At 48.1% G+C, this 14,399-nt stretch overlaps 1 protein-coding gene across 3 annotated transcripts in view; it reads right to left on the minus strand.

Moving 5' to 3' along the window:
• Znrf1 (zinc and ring finger 1) overlaps nucleotides 1-3,494 on the minus strand; it is a 98,519-nt gene extending 95,025 nt beyond the window's left edge. For all 3 annotated transcript variants that reach the window (XM_021632516.2, XM_021632515.2, XM_060391949.1), the window contains exon 1: nucleotides 3,074-3,494. In XM_021632516.2, coding sequence (XP_021488191.1) covers nucleotides 3,074-3,494 — 421 coding nt within the window. The remainder of the gene's footprint in view (nucleotides 1-3,073) is intronic.
• Nucleotides 3,495-14,399: the final 10,905 nt, after the last annotated feature.

Consider the following 14,399-nt stretch of genomic DNA (forward strand, 5'->3'; position numbering starts at 1 on the left):
AAACCAACCTGTATTATGTAAGTTTGAGGTCGGTTGGGGTCACATATTAAGACTGTCTCAAAACCAACAAACCAAGTTAAGTAGCAAAGAGCTAGGGTTCTGGCAGTGCCAGGCCAGCACTCCAGTCCACCTCTGCTACCTACCAGTCAGCTGCCTGGGTTTCTAACCTCCCCTGTAAATTGGGAGTAGCGTTACAGTGATGAATGAGAGATCGTGGACATAAGCCCATTCAAATTCTTTCATTCAGCAAATACTTGTGTCAGGCATAGTGTAAGAGTTACAGCAACAATCAAGAGATAGTTCTGGGCTCACAGACCTGAGAACTCAGTCAAACTAGAAAGATAAGTAAGCAGACAAATAAATGCTTACAAAATGTGCTTTAAAAATTAAGACTACCACAATTGATTAAAAACAATCACAGGAAGGGCCAGATGTTAAGAGTGCCAACTAAGGATAATTTTCTGTTGAGCCCTGAGGGGTCCAAAGGAGCTATCTACTTGAAGAATGGAAGAACACGCATTTCTGTCATAAGGAACTCACACTGTGCAAGGGTCACAGCATGAGGAAGGCACAGGGACACGGAAGACAAGCGCGATTGCAGTATATCCTCTCACAGGGTGTGGAAAACAACCATTACAAGCTGCCACCACTGAGGATTACCACGTCTATTTTTAAAATAACAAAGATGAGCCTAGAGAAAGGTGCTGTGTCTTGTCCAAGGTCAAAGCTACTCAGAAGAGGACCTGAGATTAGAATTTCTCTGTATTCTACTTTCAAACACGGCATAAGCACTGCTTTGCTTTGACTTATTTCACTAATGTCAGCTTTCTGCGCTACGATGATTCCCCAAAGCACCTTGAAAACACAAGTTATAACACTGTATCAGTTTCCAGGCTACTGGTCTGTCAAGCAAGAAAGCCCCGTGGCCCGAATCTTACCATTGTGAAAGCTGCTCAGGCCTAACTCAGACTTCAGGGTGGAAACCCCTTCTTTTCTTGCAGCCATGAAGGAGAGAAAAGGATGCCCCTGAAAATCCCAAGGCCTGTTCTAAGAAACAGAACCAGTGCTGCACATGAATACTCACCTCAAGTGAACAGCACAGGAAAAGCTAATTACTCTATCTGTATTAAAGAACAAATCCCTTAAAACTGGTTCTCAGGCAGGCTGGCACACCCACCCCAGCAAAAGGCATTTGGGAATTCCTGGAGGCAATCTGAGGTGGACTGCAGGAGGCTATTGGCATTCAACAGGCTCAAAGTCTTGCAAAAGGACAAGATGGTCCTATACACTAAAAATAAATAAATAAATAAATAAATAAATAAATAAAAATATTACCTATAATGTTAATAAGAGCCTGCTGGCCACATACACTTTAGAGGCACTAAAGATTAATATGTCCAACTTTTTTTGCATTCCCGTTGTTCACTGGTGCTCCCTACTCCCATGACTGGATGGAGGTGTGGTGGTGGGGAGCACTAAGGCTTCACAGCTCAAGAATGTGAAATTTTGGACTTCAGTTGTGAGCTCATAACTCTATCATGAAACCTGGCAGTGGAGCAAAATTAAAGAAGTGTTTTTTTTTCGTACCCCCATATGAGCGTCTATAGAAGTACAGTTGTTTGCTACAGAGAACCGATTCACACCGTTTTCAGCTTTAAAAGCATACCAAGGACAGTTCATTTACAAATGTGATCACAGTGGCTTCACAAATGCGGCTGACTACTCCTGGACTCAACTACTTAGGGAAGACTATTTATTCCAAGATGCCTAAAGCAGAACAGATGCCTAAAGGGTACCAAAGGCAGACATGCCTTGTATCCCATTTCCAACGGCTTAACTAAAGTCATAAAGGCTCTAGATTAGCCACTATACCCCACCAAAGTTACTTCACAAATTTAAAATTATGGAATTGACCAGAAGAGAGAGAGAGAGAGCCAAAAAATAAACTACCCTGCTGTATGTTACAAGAGTAACCCCACAGGTAAGCCTTCCACAGTGTACCCTAAGGACAGGAGAACACGCTCTCCTGCACGGTATCTAAAATTTCCCAACTCTGCTTCACCGCAACCGCTAACAGCCAACAGCTGACCCACACCCCTTCTGACCAGTTGTCTAGAAGCCTGCCCTGGCTTCTCGGGACAGCCAAGCAGACAGACCTGTTTTCCTCCAGCAGTGCCTGCCAGGCCTTCTCTGCCCTACCAGCCGGAGCCTGGGAAATCCCCCTGCAGCCTTTTCCTGGCCTGTCACCAGAAGTGCACAGAAGGAGTTCATCTAGATTCTTTCAGACTTCCTCTTCCCCAGTCATGTGCCGACGGCCGGGCAAGAATACCCCACCTTGTCGGTGCCCTGTTTTTAAAAAAAAAAAAAAAGATGCAGAATCACGGGAAGAGCAAGCACTGAGCATGGAGCAGGAGGAGAAAGAAGATGGAGGGATGTGAGAGTCACGGAGCCAAGCCTACTGCATGCAGCATGACAGCCCAGAACCCTGGTCCTGCAAAATCCAAGGAAGGAGGCTTTCCATATAGCAGACCACACCTGCCTGAGCCAGCCTCCTGCTCCATTTTAAGCAATTTATACAGCTACCCAGCTGGGTGGAAAAACTAGCCACCTCCCTTTCCTAGCAAGGCTAAGAACCCTAACCCAAGAGCCCCTCGCCCCTAGTTTTATTTCTTCTCTCACTCTTTGCTTAGGAGACACTATCTCCCTAACCAGATAGGTAGGCACCATGTTTCAGTGGCAGAGATGAGGGGTCCAAACTGTAGGCCAAACAAGAGGACCTCTTTTCCGAGGATCACGATGCCAGTAAACCCGACTTGGGTGGGCAGGTTCCACTCTGCCATCCACAAGTGAACACATGCCTGCAGTCCTACAACACCCGGCTCCGCAGCACGGTGGACAGCTTTTCCCTAGGCAGGAGTTAGCTCACTGGATCCTATTCATCTCTGGCATGGAGGGAACCAGGAGTGAGCTTCCTTCCCATACCTTAGCCCACTAAGAGGTCTGGAGAGCCCCGGCGCGCCCTCCCCTGCACTCCACCCTTCACCGAAGAGGCCTCTGTCACCCCCGGACTCACCACTATGCGAGCTGAACCACCTGGGTGCGATGTGCAGAGGTAGAGCATCCGCCAGCGAGGCTCGGGAGCCCAGGTACAGCATCCCGTCTCTATGGTGACCGCCGGTCTCCTGGTAACCATTGCCGTGAGCATAGGTGGAGTCCGACGTGGACCCTCCGCCACCCGGCGCCCTCTCTGAGTCGCCGGTCCCGCGGGAGGCGGGGGTGTAGAGGCCAAAGGGCACCCCTCCGGCCGTGCTGGGGTCCATGCCCATGCCCGCCACCGAGCTGACCGAGCGGCTGCGCAGCCCCATCGCCCCGCCGCCCGTCCGGTAGTGCCCAAAGTGGGGCGCCCCTCCCGGCGGCGGCACGGCGCTGTCATCGGTGGAGACCCCCGGGAAGGGGCCCCGAGAGCGGGCCGCCGTGCTCTGCTTGCCCCCCATGTTCGCCCGGGCCCCGGTGGGGCGGGAACCAGGAGGCCGAGACCCTCCCCCACCACTCAGAAGCGGGTGGAGGGCTGGGCGGACATAAAGGCGCGGGGTGGGGTGGGGGGGTGGTCACAAAAGAGCCCCGAGGAGAGAAAATGAGAGAGAGAAGAGAAAAAAAATCCGCGGGGCGGAAAAAGCGAGCGAGCGGGGACCCCAAACTAAGAATTTCAAACAGTCCAAGCCGAATCCATGTTCTCCTGAAGGTCCGGAGACGCGCGGTCCGGAGCGGGCGCCGCGCGCCACAGGCCGCCCCCGGGCTCCGGAGCCTGAGGAGCCGCAGCGAAGGGAGGGAGGCGCCGGAGGAGGCCGCCCGCCCGCCCGCCCGCCCGCGGCAGGAAGCAGCGGGGGCTCGGGGCGCCGCGCGCGTCCCCCGTCTCAGGACTCGACGAGCGGGGCCGGCGGCCCGGGCTCCCGCAGGCCTCGGGAGGGCTAGCGGCGGTGGGGCGGCCGGGCGGAGCTCTGGAAGCCGCGGTCGCCTGGCGTCGCGCTCCGGCTCCAGCCGCCGCCGGCCCCGCCAGCCAGCCGCGTCGCCCCGCTCGGTCCCGGGCTGCGCTCGCCGGCGCTCCTCGCCGCCGTGGAGACAATGGAGGGCGGCAGAGCGCACGCGCGGCCCGCGCCCCCCCCTCCCCCCCTGCCGGGTTAACCCCTTCGCGGCCCCTGCGGCGGGGCGGGCCGCTGCGGCCCTCGGCGGTCCCCGCCCACCCGCCGCCTGCGCCCGGGGGGCCGTCCCGGGGACCGGCCGGCTCCAGCCGCGGGGCGTCTGCGGCGGAGGCCGGACTGCTTCCGGGGCCGCGCGCGGCTGGAGTCTCCGCGAAAGTCGAGTCGCAATAGTCCAGAAGAGACCCTGCGTGGGGGGAGGGGCGGCGACGGTTCCAGCGTGTGGGAAGGAAACACCGGGAGGAAAGAAAACCAACTGGTGAAGCAGCGCACCTGGGTTTGGGGGTCCCTGGGCGAGCTCCCCTCTCGCCACTAACCTGCCCTCACAGCACCCTCTGGTGGATGTGCCGGCCGTTTGTTTGGAGGTTCCCCATCCAAGGACCCCAACCAACATAAAGAAGTTTTGCATGGGGGCGGGGGAGAGGGGAGTTTGGACACAAACATAAAGAGTCTTAACATTTTGGGGTTGGCTTTGAGGAGACACAAGTGCCCTAGACGGTGCACAAGGGCTTTTGCTGACGTTAGATCAGAACCAACAATTTGGGTCTAAGCAAACGAGTCTATTCCTTAGGCTAAAATATAACCCTCAAAATCAATAGGTGAATAAAAAGCATGGAAATAGAACCATGCAGCTAAGAAGTGGTTTTAGAAACTCCTTGCCCAAGGCCGTTTTGTTTACCATGTGTTTTGACACTGAGCCACAAGGCAAGGACACAGTGAGTACTCAATAAATATTTGTTGACCAAATTGCATTTTGCAATAGAGAATCGCCTTTCCAGTTCAGTCCCCATCATTCTCATATAGCTACCTTCGCTTATTCATTGAACAAATAATCTTTCAAGTGCTCAGCGCTGGATATGAGCATCTCCCAGGCACTGGCCTGATTTTGTCACTCAAGAGTGTGGAGAGTGGAGTGTGGGGTTGGAGAGAGATAAAAAAAAAAAGGGGGGGGGCTAATAGCCCTGTCTCTTCCAGTGTGGCTAGCCTGGAAGGCCACAAGAAGATGGCTGTTTGCAAGCAGAGAGTACCTGGAGTGAGCAAAAAGCACTGAACAAGAAGTTGACAGCTTTATACAAAATAAAAATGCAAGAAATACCGTGGCTCTGGGAGATTTAAATCCCAGCACTCAGGAGGCAGAGGCAAGGAGATCTCTGAATTCAGTGCCAGCCTAGATTACAAAGCAAATTCCAGTATAGCCAGGGCTACACAGAGAAACTGTTTCAGAAAAACCAAGTGTGTGTGTGTGTGTGTGTGTGTGTGTGTGTGTGTGTGTTTGGAGATTCACACTGGTATCTTAACCCCATCTCAGGGGCTAAGAGCACTGTTCCTTTAGAAGCCCCAGGTTCGTTCCCAGCACCTATGTGGTGGTTCACAACCATCTGTAGCACCAGCTCCAAGATACTGTATGTGCATGCAGGCAAGGCATAAGTAAGCCTAAAATTTTATAAAGATAAATATAAAACACACACATTGAGATGATATCCAGGATATTAGGTGTCTAAATCAGGAATGTGTGCACTTCTAAAACTGGAATGAGTGATCTGAAGAAATTAAAGAAACTTCCAGAGGTTGCAGGGATGGCTCAGTAGAAAGTGCACTGCTCTTGCAAAAAAATCTATGAAAAGGGAAACATTTTCTTCTCAGAAGAGAGACTATGGTATCAGAAAAGGGGTGGTTCGGTACTGTACAGAAAAAAAAAAACTAGATTCTTGACACATCTATTTTTGAAGTTAAATACATGATGACCATGTTAACAAAACAACTTGACTTTATTCATTCATTACACATATATGTGTGCACTCGTGTGTGCATGTGTCTGTGTGTGTTTGCGTAGATACATAGTTATCCTCCCGCTCATATGCTGCAGATGGAAGCTAAGGCTTCAGGCACACTGTGCATGTGCTCCACCAGTGAGGTATGCTCCACCCCCTAATAAAATATTTAGTATCTGAGACGTCCAGACATTCTTACAGATTCTAGGAGACAGCGAACTTCAAAAACTTCAGAACAACCATTTTGCACCCACTTGAATGTCTGTAATCAGAGAAAGATGGTAGGAGCTATTGAGAAACAGAAAGATCGGAGCCTCATACCTTCCGGCTGGCAAAATTAAATGGTGGATTGCTTTGGAAAATCGCCTGGCAGATCCTCAGAAAGATTAAACAAGCTGGCTGTGGTGGGCACACACTCTTTATCCCGGTGCTTGGAGACAGAGGCAGGAGGCCGTATGTAAAATTAAGGCCAGCCTGGGCTACATAGTGTGTTCCAGGACAGCCAGGTCTACAGAGAGACTCTGTCTCAAAAAAAAAAAGAAAAAAAAATTAAATGAAGATTAAACATAATATGACCCAGCCATGCCATTCTTAGTTTTTTGTTGTTATTTTTTTGTTTTGTCTTTTGTTTTCTTGAGACAAGGTTTCTCTATATAGCCCTGGTTGGTCTGGAACTTAATCTGTAGACCAGGCTGATCTCAAACTCAGAGATCCACCTGCCTCTGCTTCCTGAGTGCTAGGATTAAAGGCATGAGACACCATGCCTGGCTTTTAGGTATGTTTATTTCTAAGAAACTGAAACAAGCATCCACAAAAGAACTTATAGAGCAGTGTGCAGAGCCTCATTACTTGGGGTGTGTGTGCACGTGCGCATGTGCGTATGTACCTGGTCCTGGGTGGGGATACACAAGCATGTGGAAACTAGAAGTGGATATAGGGTGTCTTCCACATTCACTTCTCTGCCATGTTTCTTATTTTGGGTTTGGTTTGGATTTTTGTTGTTTGTTTGTGTTTGGTTTTGTTTTTCAAGACAGGGTTTCCCTGTATAGCCTTGGTTGTCCTGGAACTCATTATGTAGACCAGGCTGGCCTCGAATTCACAGAGATCCTCCTGCTTCTGCATCCCTGAGTGCTGAGGTTAAAGGTCTGTGTCACCACTGCCCAATCTGAGATAGACTCTTCACTGATCCTGACGCTCATTAGCCAGTAAGCCCAAAAGATCCCCCTACTCTGACCTCCCCAGCACTGGAATTACAGAAACATGCAGTTGTGACTGGCTCTTTAGGTGTGTGCTGGGGATCCCACTAGGTAGAGCAAGTGCTCCGTAAGTTATCTCTCCAGACCTGTTTTTGTTTTTTGGAGATCAGGTCTTACATGGCCCTGGTTAAGCCCTTTATTCCCTGTATAGACATGCATGACCTAGAATGAATTTCTGATCCTCATGCCTCTACTTCCCATGTGCTAGGACTATAGGCTTGCACCACCATACCAGGCTGGAGCATTATTTGAGATAACCAAGAAATGGAAACAACCTACATAGTCATCAATGGAGTAAAGCAATAATAGTATCCATACAATGAGCTGGGCAGTAATCCCAGCACTCAGGAAGCAGAAGCAGACGGATATCTGTAAGTTCAAGGCCAGCCTGGTCTACAGAACAGAGTTTCAGGACAGTTTCAGGGCTACACAGCAAAACCCTGTCTCAAACAAAAACAAGAATCTAATCAAAGAATTAATATTCATCCACAAAAAGGAATAAACTGCTGATAGATACTACAATGTGAATAAACCTTGAAAACACAATAGTACATAGAAGAAATTGTTAATTTAAACTGCATTTTTGCCTGCTTGTATTATTCTACTTACATGAAATGTCTAGAGTGGACTAATTCATTAAGATAGAGAAATTAGGGTCACTTGGGCCTGAAAGGAATGATGAAGAGTAACTAAAATGGGTTTCTTTTTCAAGTGATGAAAATATTTTAAAATTAGAGTTGCATATGCTTACAAATATACTAAAAATAGCCATTGAATCACACATTGTGAAGACCAGTTTTCTGTTACATAAAGTTTGCTACAATACTGTATATCTGGCCTAGGGATCTAGATCGGTGCTAAAGTGTTTGCCTAGCATTGTGTATGCAACGCTCTGGGTTCAATCCCAAGCACTCCAGAAGGGGATCCCAGAAGAAAAAGATGAAACAAGGATGACTTGAACTTCTGATCTTCCTGCCTCGACTTCCCAAGTGCTGGGATTACAGGCTTAACAGTGGTAGTGCACTATAGATAAATATTTGCTATGTGAATGATTGTCTGTCATGAAAGAAATTAAAAGTGACTAAGAGACAGGTGGCCAGCAGAAGTGCAAAGAGTCTAAGTGAAGACATGATAGATGAGTTAAGAGGTTAGGAATAAGCTGGGCATGGTGGCACGTGCCTGTAATCTCAGCACTCTGGGAGGCAGAGGCAGGTGAATCTCTTTGAGTTTGAGTCCAGTCTGGTCTACAAAATGAGTCCAGGACAGCCAGGGCTACACAGAGAAACCCTGTCTTGAAAAAAATATATATCCTTTTTTCTCAGTTAAAGAATGGTTTTCAGCACACACAGAGATATTCATGTATATTCACATACAAATACATAAGTTGGAGAGATACAGGAAGCAACATTGTGGTCCCCTTGGGGAGAGACAGTGGGGGATGGGGACTTCTAGGTAACAGAACAGAGGAGAAACAGTTGCCACATGTGTTTTAGTTTTTATGTGTTTTAGTATTTGTGTATCTATGCATCATGTCTTTTTCTAAACCTCTTTTTACATGTGTGTAAATGTTCTGCGTGTGCGCATATATGAGCACCCGTGCGTGCAGCACCCAAAAAGATCAGAAGACGGGAGTCAGATCTCCTGGAACCCACTGGTGCTTCTGGGGGACGGAACCCAGGTCCTTTGCGAGAGCAACAGGAGCCATCTCTCCAGCACCTTGTTTTTATTTGTGAAGCAGAATCTCACTGTGCAGTCTCCAGGCTAGATTTGAATTTTTGATCTTCCTACCTCTGCCTTCTGAGCGCCAAGGTTATAACTGTTTACCGCCATGCTCGCTGTACCGTGTAGATGTAGATGGATGGGTAGATGACACACGCCACGTGCCACACAGCCAGCACGAGCGGAACTGAGCTGCTATGCTTTGAAGGGAATATGCTCACCATGGGATCTCCAGATGACAGTTTTGTTTGCTCTGTATGCTTTTAAACAAAACGGCGAAGATTGGGACTGCTTTAAGCTGTATTTCTTTTTTGCAAATGAGCCATTTGGCCTGTAGTTTTATATTCTATCCTACTGTTTATTAAAAAGGTTACTGCTCATAGGCTTGCCACCCAAACAGCTGAGCCAAACTGACTCCTAGAACATACTAAGGCTGAGCTTTGGTGCCTGTCTCAGAGACAGCCCTTGTCACCACCCACTATATGTACCCAAATTTTCTCTTAGAAGGAATAAAGAGTTGGGGTTCAGAGGCTGAGTCTACCCTTTCTTTGGGGGGTTATTATTATTGTTATTATTATTATGTTTTTTGTTTTTTGTTTTTTGTTTTTTTTCTTGAGGCAGGGTTTCCCTGTGTAATAGCCTTGGCTGTCTTGGACTTCATTTGTAGACCAGGCTGGTCCGGAACTCACAGAGATCTGCTTGCCTCTGGTTGGGTTAAAGGCATGCACAACCACACCCAGCTTCTGAGTCCACCCCTTTACCTGGCAGTAATTCACAACATTCCAATGGGCAGGCATGCACCTGGTCCTGAAGTGTTAGAGGAGTGTCATGTTGTCATTTGTCCCATCAAGAGTCTAATGTGAGGTATTGGGGAGATGTAGGTAAAGTGTTTGCCATGCCTGCATGAGGAATGTGTGAAAGACAGCAGACTTTGGAGCCTCAGTACCCACGCAAATGCCAGGCATGCACCCTCCCTGTAATCCAAACACATGGGAGGTGAAGATGCTAGCCAAAATGACAAGCTCTGAGTTCAAGTGAGAGAGCCTGCTTCAACACACAAGGTGAAGGGTGTTGGGAAAAGACACCCGTTATCAGCCTCTCCTCTGGACTCCGATGTATATATGTGCGTGTACCCCCCCACGCGCCAGTACACACTGGACATGCAGATACACGCATATGCATCTACACCCACACAGAGTTTGGTGTGAAGCCTGGTGACAGACTGGTGACATGGGACTGTAATCCGAGCCACTTGAGAAGCTGAGATAGGAGAATTGGGGGTTCAAGATCCACCTGGATTACACCATGAGTTCAAGGCTACCATGGGTAACTTAGAAAGAACCTGCCTAAGGGTGGGGGAGGGAGGTTTGAGACCATAGCTCAGTGGTCAAGCACTTGTATAGCCGAGGGCCCTGGCCTAGATTCCTAGCACCATGGGGTCGAGGGTATTAATGGGTCTGGGAAAGGCAGCAAATCTTTTCTTATGTGTTCAGATGCTATGAGTAGAACAAGGACCCTCAGGGATCCAAGAGACAAATGGAGTCACAGAACCTAACAATATTCTGTTACCCCTTAAAATACAAGCAAAGCCTCTAGATGAATTGGACTCTATCTTTAAAATGTATTTTTTAATTTAATTTATGTTTATAGCGTGTGTGTGGAGGTGCCTGGGTAGGCCAGAAGGGTGTCAGCTCCTCTGTGGCTGAAGTTACAGGCAGTTGTGGGCTACTCAGCATGGATGGTGGGAACCAAACCTGGGTCCTCTTGGAAGACCAAAATGTGCTCTTAACCGCTAGCCATCCCTACAGCCCCTTGAACTTGTCCTTTCGCTTTTCTCTTTTTATATTTATGTTCTTAGTGCTTACGGGTGAGCTAAGCCGGGGTTAAATGAATATTGATTGACCCACCTTCCACAACAGGAGAAAGAGCTACTAAAATAGGTATTGCACAAACCCACTGCAAATGTGAAAATGCAGGTAACTGCGCCGCAAAGCCTGTTTCAGACATCTCAAAAGTATACAAGAAGTCCGGGACTTGCGCAGTTCAAACAAAAAGGGAGATGGATTGTCAGGGCCAGGCGCTGGGTATCTATCGGTGGGAACCTCCCCTCTCTGTCTCTGTTAGTCAGAAGATGGGAGGGCTTGCCACGGCTTGGAGGGAGCCCCTGGCACCTCCACCAGGAAAGACAAAACTCTCCCACTGAGAAATGTCCTCCTGGCCCCTCTCAGAGCCCTTTATGTTTCGACCATTTTGCTTGAAAAAGAAACGTTTGAGCAGAGAAGCAAGCAACCAAATATGCAAAGCCGGAAGGCTGAGCTTGTGAGCACATCGTCAAATATTTGCTGATTGACAAAGGGAGGAAAATTACTAGTGGGTCTCAGACCAAGGGTCCAAGGTTTCCAGGTGTAAAAGGATCCGGCAGTGGTGGTGGGGAGTGGTGAGCTACCAGTGAGCTACCGGGGGTTGGGGGGACAATGAGCTGAAAAGGGGGCAGAAGACTAGGAAGAGGAGGGGGTGTTTCATATAACATGGAGATCAGAATCGAGTTTCCTCAAAAAAAAAAAAAAAAAAAAAAAAACCAAATAGATGTACCATGTGATCTAGCTATACTACTCCCGAGTATTTACCGAAAAGATTCCATGCCAACCTGTCACACAGGTACTAGCACATCAATGTTAACTGCAGCTCTATTTACAGTAGCTAAGTTGTGGAACCAACCCTGTTTCTTTAAAAATTTTTCATTTACGTTTATACTTTTTGGCGTGTGTGTGTGTATGTGTGTGGTGTGTGTGTGTGTGTGTGTGTGTGTGATCTGTCTGTGGGTTCAGGTGTCAATAAAGGTCAAAGGCATTCTTGCCTCACCTGGGTGCTAGGAACCAAATGTGAGTTTTGTGCAAGGGCAGTGTGTGCTCTTAACTACTAAGCCACCTCCCCGGCACCCCGAGAAGAGGAAAAACAGAGCTGTGTTTAAATACTGTGGCTAGCTGCTGTTCAAAGCCAGCCGAGGCCTGGGGGTTTTGAGTTCGCTATGTATCTTGCCTTCCTGTGGCTTGGAAAGACGGGAAGGTAAGAGCCCTGTTGTGTGGTCAGTACATTGGGGTCTATGTGACAAGGACCACCATGGGTCCCTAGCCTCTGCCTCAGACAGGAATCACCCGTGACTCTCAGAGGTGCACAGGAATGAAGTAGCAGCCAGGGAACTTCTGATTTTACTTTAGAGTCCCCAGTCTTTGATGACAGAGTCATGACATGACTTCGTGGGTGGGAGACCACGTGGGTGGAAGATGTTAAAGAAGAACCTGAGGAGGCAACTGGGAAGGCACAGCTGCTCCGTCTCCTTACCATTCTTTCTACGTGAAAGGAAGAAAGCGTTCAAAGAACAGAGAGCACCAAGGACCTCACATCCAAAGTACTTTCTGTGCTTGCAGCACATGACATGATTTTGAGGACTAGAAGCCAGGTGTGACAGCACAAGCCTGCCATCCTGGCACTTGAGAGGTGGAGGCAAGAGGACCAGATCAAGATCATTTGAGCTACAGTGAGCTCCTGTGTGGCAGGCCTGGGCGACACGAGACCCTGTCTTTTAAAAAGAAAAAGCTTGGGAGAACTGGAGAAATTCTAACAAAGGAGCTGAGGGCACAGTCAAGGGTGACCCAGCATATTGCCGAGCTACCTGTGGACAGACAGAGCTTTGCAATAAATTTATCTCTAGCCACCCCTTCCCCCCACACAAACCAAACTCAAACACATAAGCAGGGGCCTTCCTAACTAGTTCTTTACCCTTTCTGGATGCAATTCCCCCTACTTCCTGTCATGCTCTCTTAAGTAGCAGCCATCCCTGACGGTCACCAATCATTCAGCGGCGTTACAAAGCATTTACTACTTCCAGCTAATAGGCAAGGAAGAATACAGCCTGCTAGGTAGATTAACACATTCACTGGTTCTGACATGCTTTCATAAACAGGCATAGACAGTGTTGCACATCCTGGGTGTGGTACAACATGCCTGCAGGCCCACTTCTTGGGCTGAGGAAGCAGGATCACTGCTTTGAGGACATGCTGGTCTTTATCTTCAGAGCAGCCATGGTCCCTTGTGATAGACAGTTGGGGCTGGGAGGGAGCTGGGTGACGGAAGGAAGCCTGTTAGAGGAGTAGAGAAGAAGGGAGTAGAGGCTAGAACAGTTTCTTGTTTAGGGGGAGGTCTCACTGTGATGCAGAAAAAATAAATCATTTTGTTTATTTGTTTGTTTTTGGGACAGGACTTCACTATGTAGCTCTGGCTGGTCTGAAACTCACTAGGTAGACCAGGCTGGTCTTGAATTCACAGAAACCCAACTGTCTCTGCCTCCTGAATGCTGGGGCTAAAGTCATGAAATTTTAAAAATATAAATTTTTTTTTCGAGGCTCGGTTTCTCTGTGTAGCCGTGACTCTCCTGGACTCCCTTTGTAGATCAGGCTGGCCTTTGTCTGTCCTGAACTCATCCTGTAGACCAGGTTGGCCTCAAACTCAGAGATCCATCTGCCTCTGCCCCCCAAGTGCTGGGATTAAAGGCATGGGCCACCACTTCCCCACCTGTTTTAATTCTTTTAAAGAGGTTCAGTATGTGAGAAAAATCTGGTGGGTGGATGAGAAAAAAAGCATTCAGAAAAATGACTGGCAGTTCTATGTTTTCTCCTAGATTTACAGAATTACACAGAGATGAAGAGATGGCTCATTACTATACTGCTCTTGAAGAGGACCCAAGTTTGATTCCCAGCACTCATACCAAGCAGACCACCAAGTACCTGTAACTCTAGCTCCAGGGTATCTGATGCCTTCTTCTGGCCTTCTTGGGCAACTGCACTCATCTGTACATCACTCTCCCCCAAACCCCCACACATACCCTTCTATACACACACACACACACACACACACACACACACACACACACAGAGTTAAAAATAAATAACTAAAACAAACCTTTTTGAAAAGAGTCATGCACAAAGCACTTGAATAGTTTTGAAGTTACTTTTGGTTGCACAGAGGGTTACCCTTCTGACTTACAAAGCTCTCTGAGATCATTACCATCTGCTGCTCACAATCAAACTCACAGAGCAGGCTTTCTATGCAGTAACAAACAGAATCCAACAGAACGGACCAGTGTTCTGTTCTGAAGCTTGGAAACATTAAATAAATAATTTTTTAATTAAACAGCAATGTGTACTTGAAGAAGCATTGTGCCACAGAAGAATTAAATTGGTGAATGGCCTTATATCTTTGGGCCACGACTTGCTTTATTCACATTCTTGCTTGTTTTTTTTTTTTTTCAAGACAGGATTTCTCTGTATAGCTCTGGCTGTCCTAGAACTCACTCTGTAGACCAGGCTGGCCTTGAACTCAAAGATCCACCTGCCTCTGCCTCCCCAGTTCAGGGATTAAAGGTGTGTGCCACCACCAATCGGCACTCTGTTCACACT

Source organism: Meriones unguiculatus, chromosome 10 (assembly GCF_030254825.1).
Source record: "Meriones unguiculatus strain TT.TT164.6M chromosome 10, Bangor_MerUng_6.1, whole genome shotgun sequence".
In the NCBI taxonomy this organism is placed as follows: domain Eukaryota; kingdom Metazoa; phylum Chordata; class Mammalia; order Rodentia; family Muridae; genus Meriones; species Meriones unguiculatus.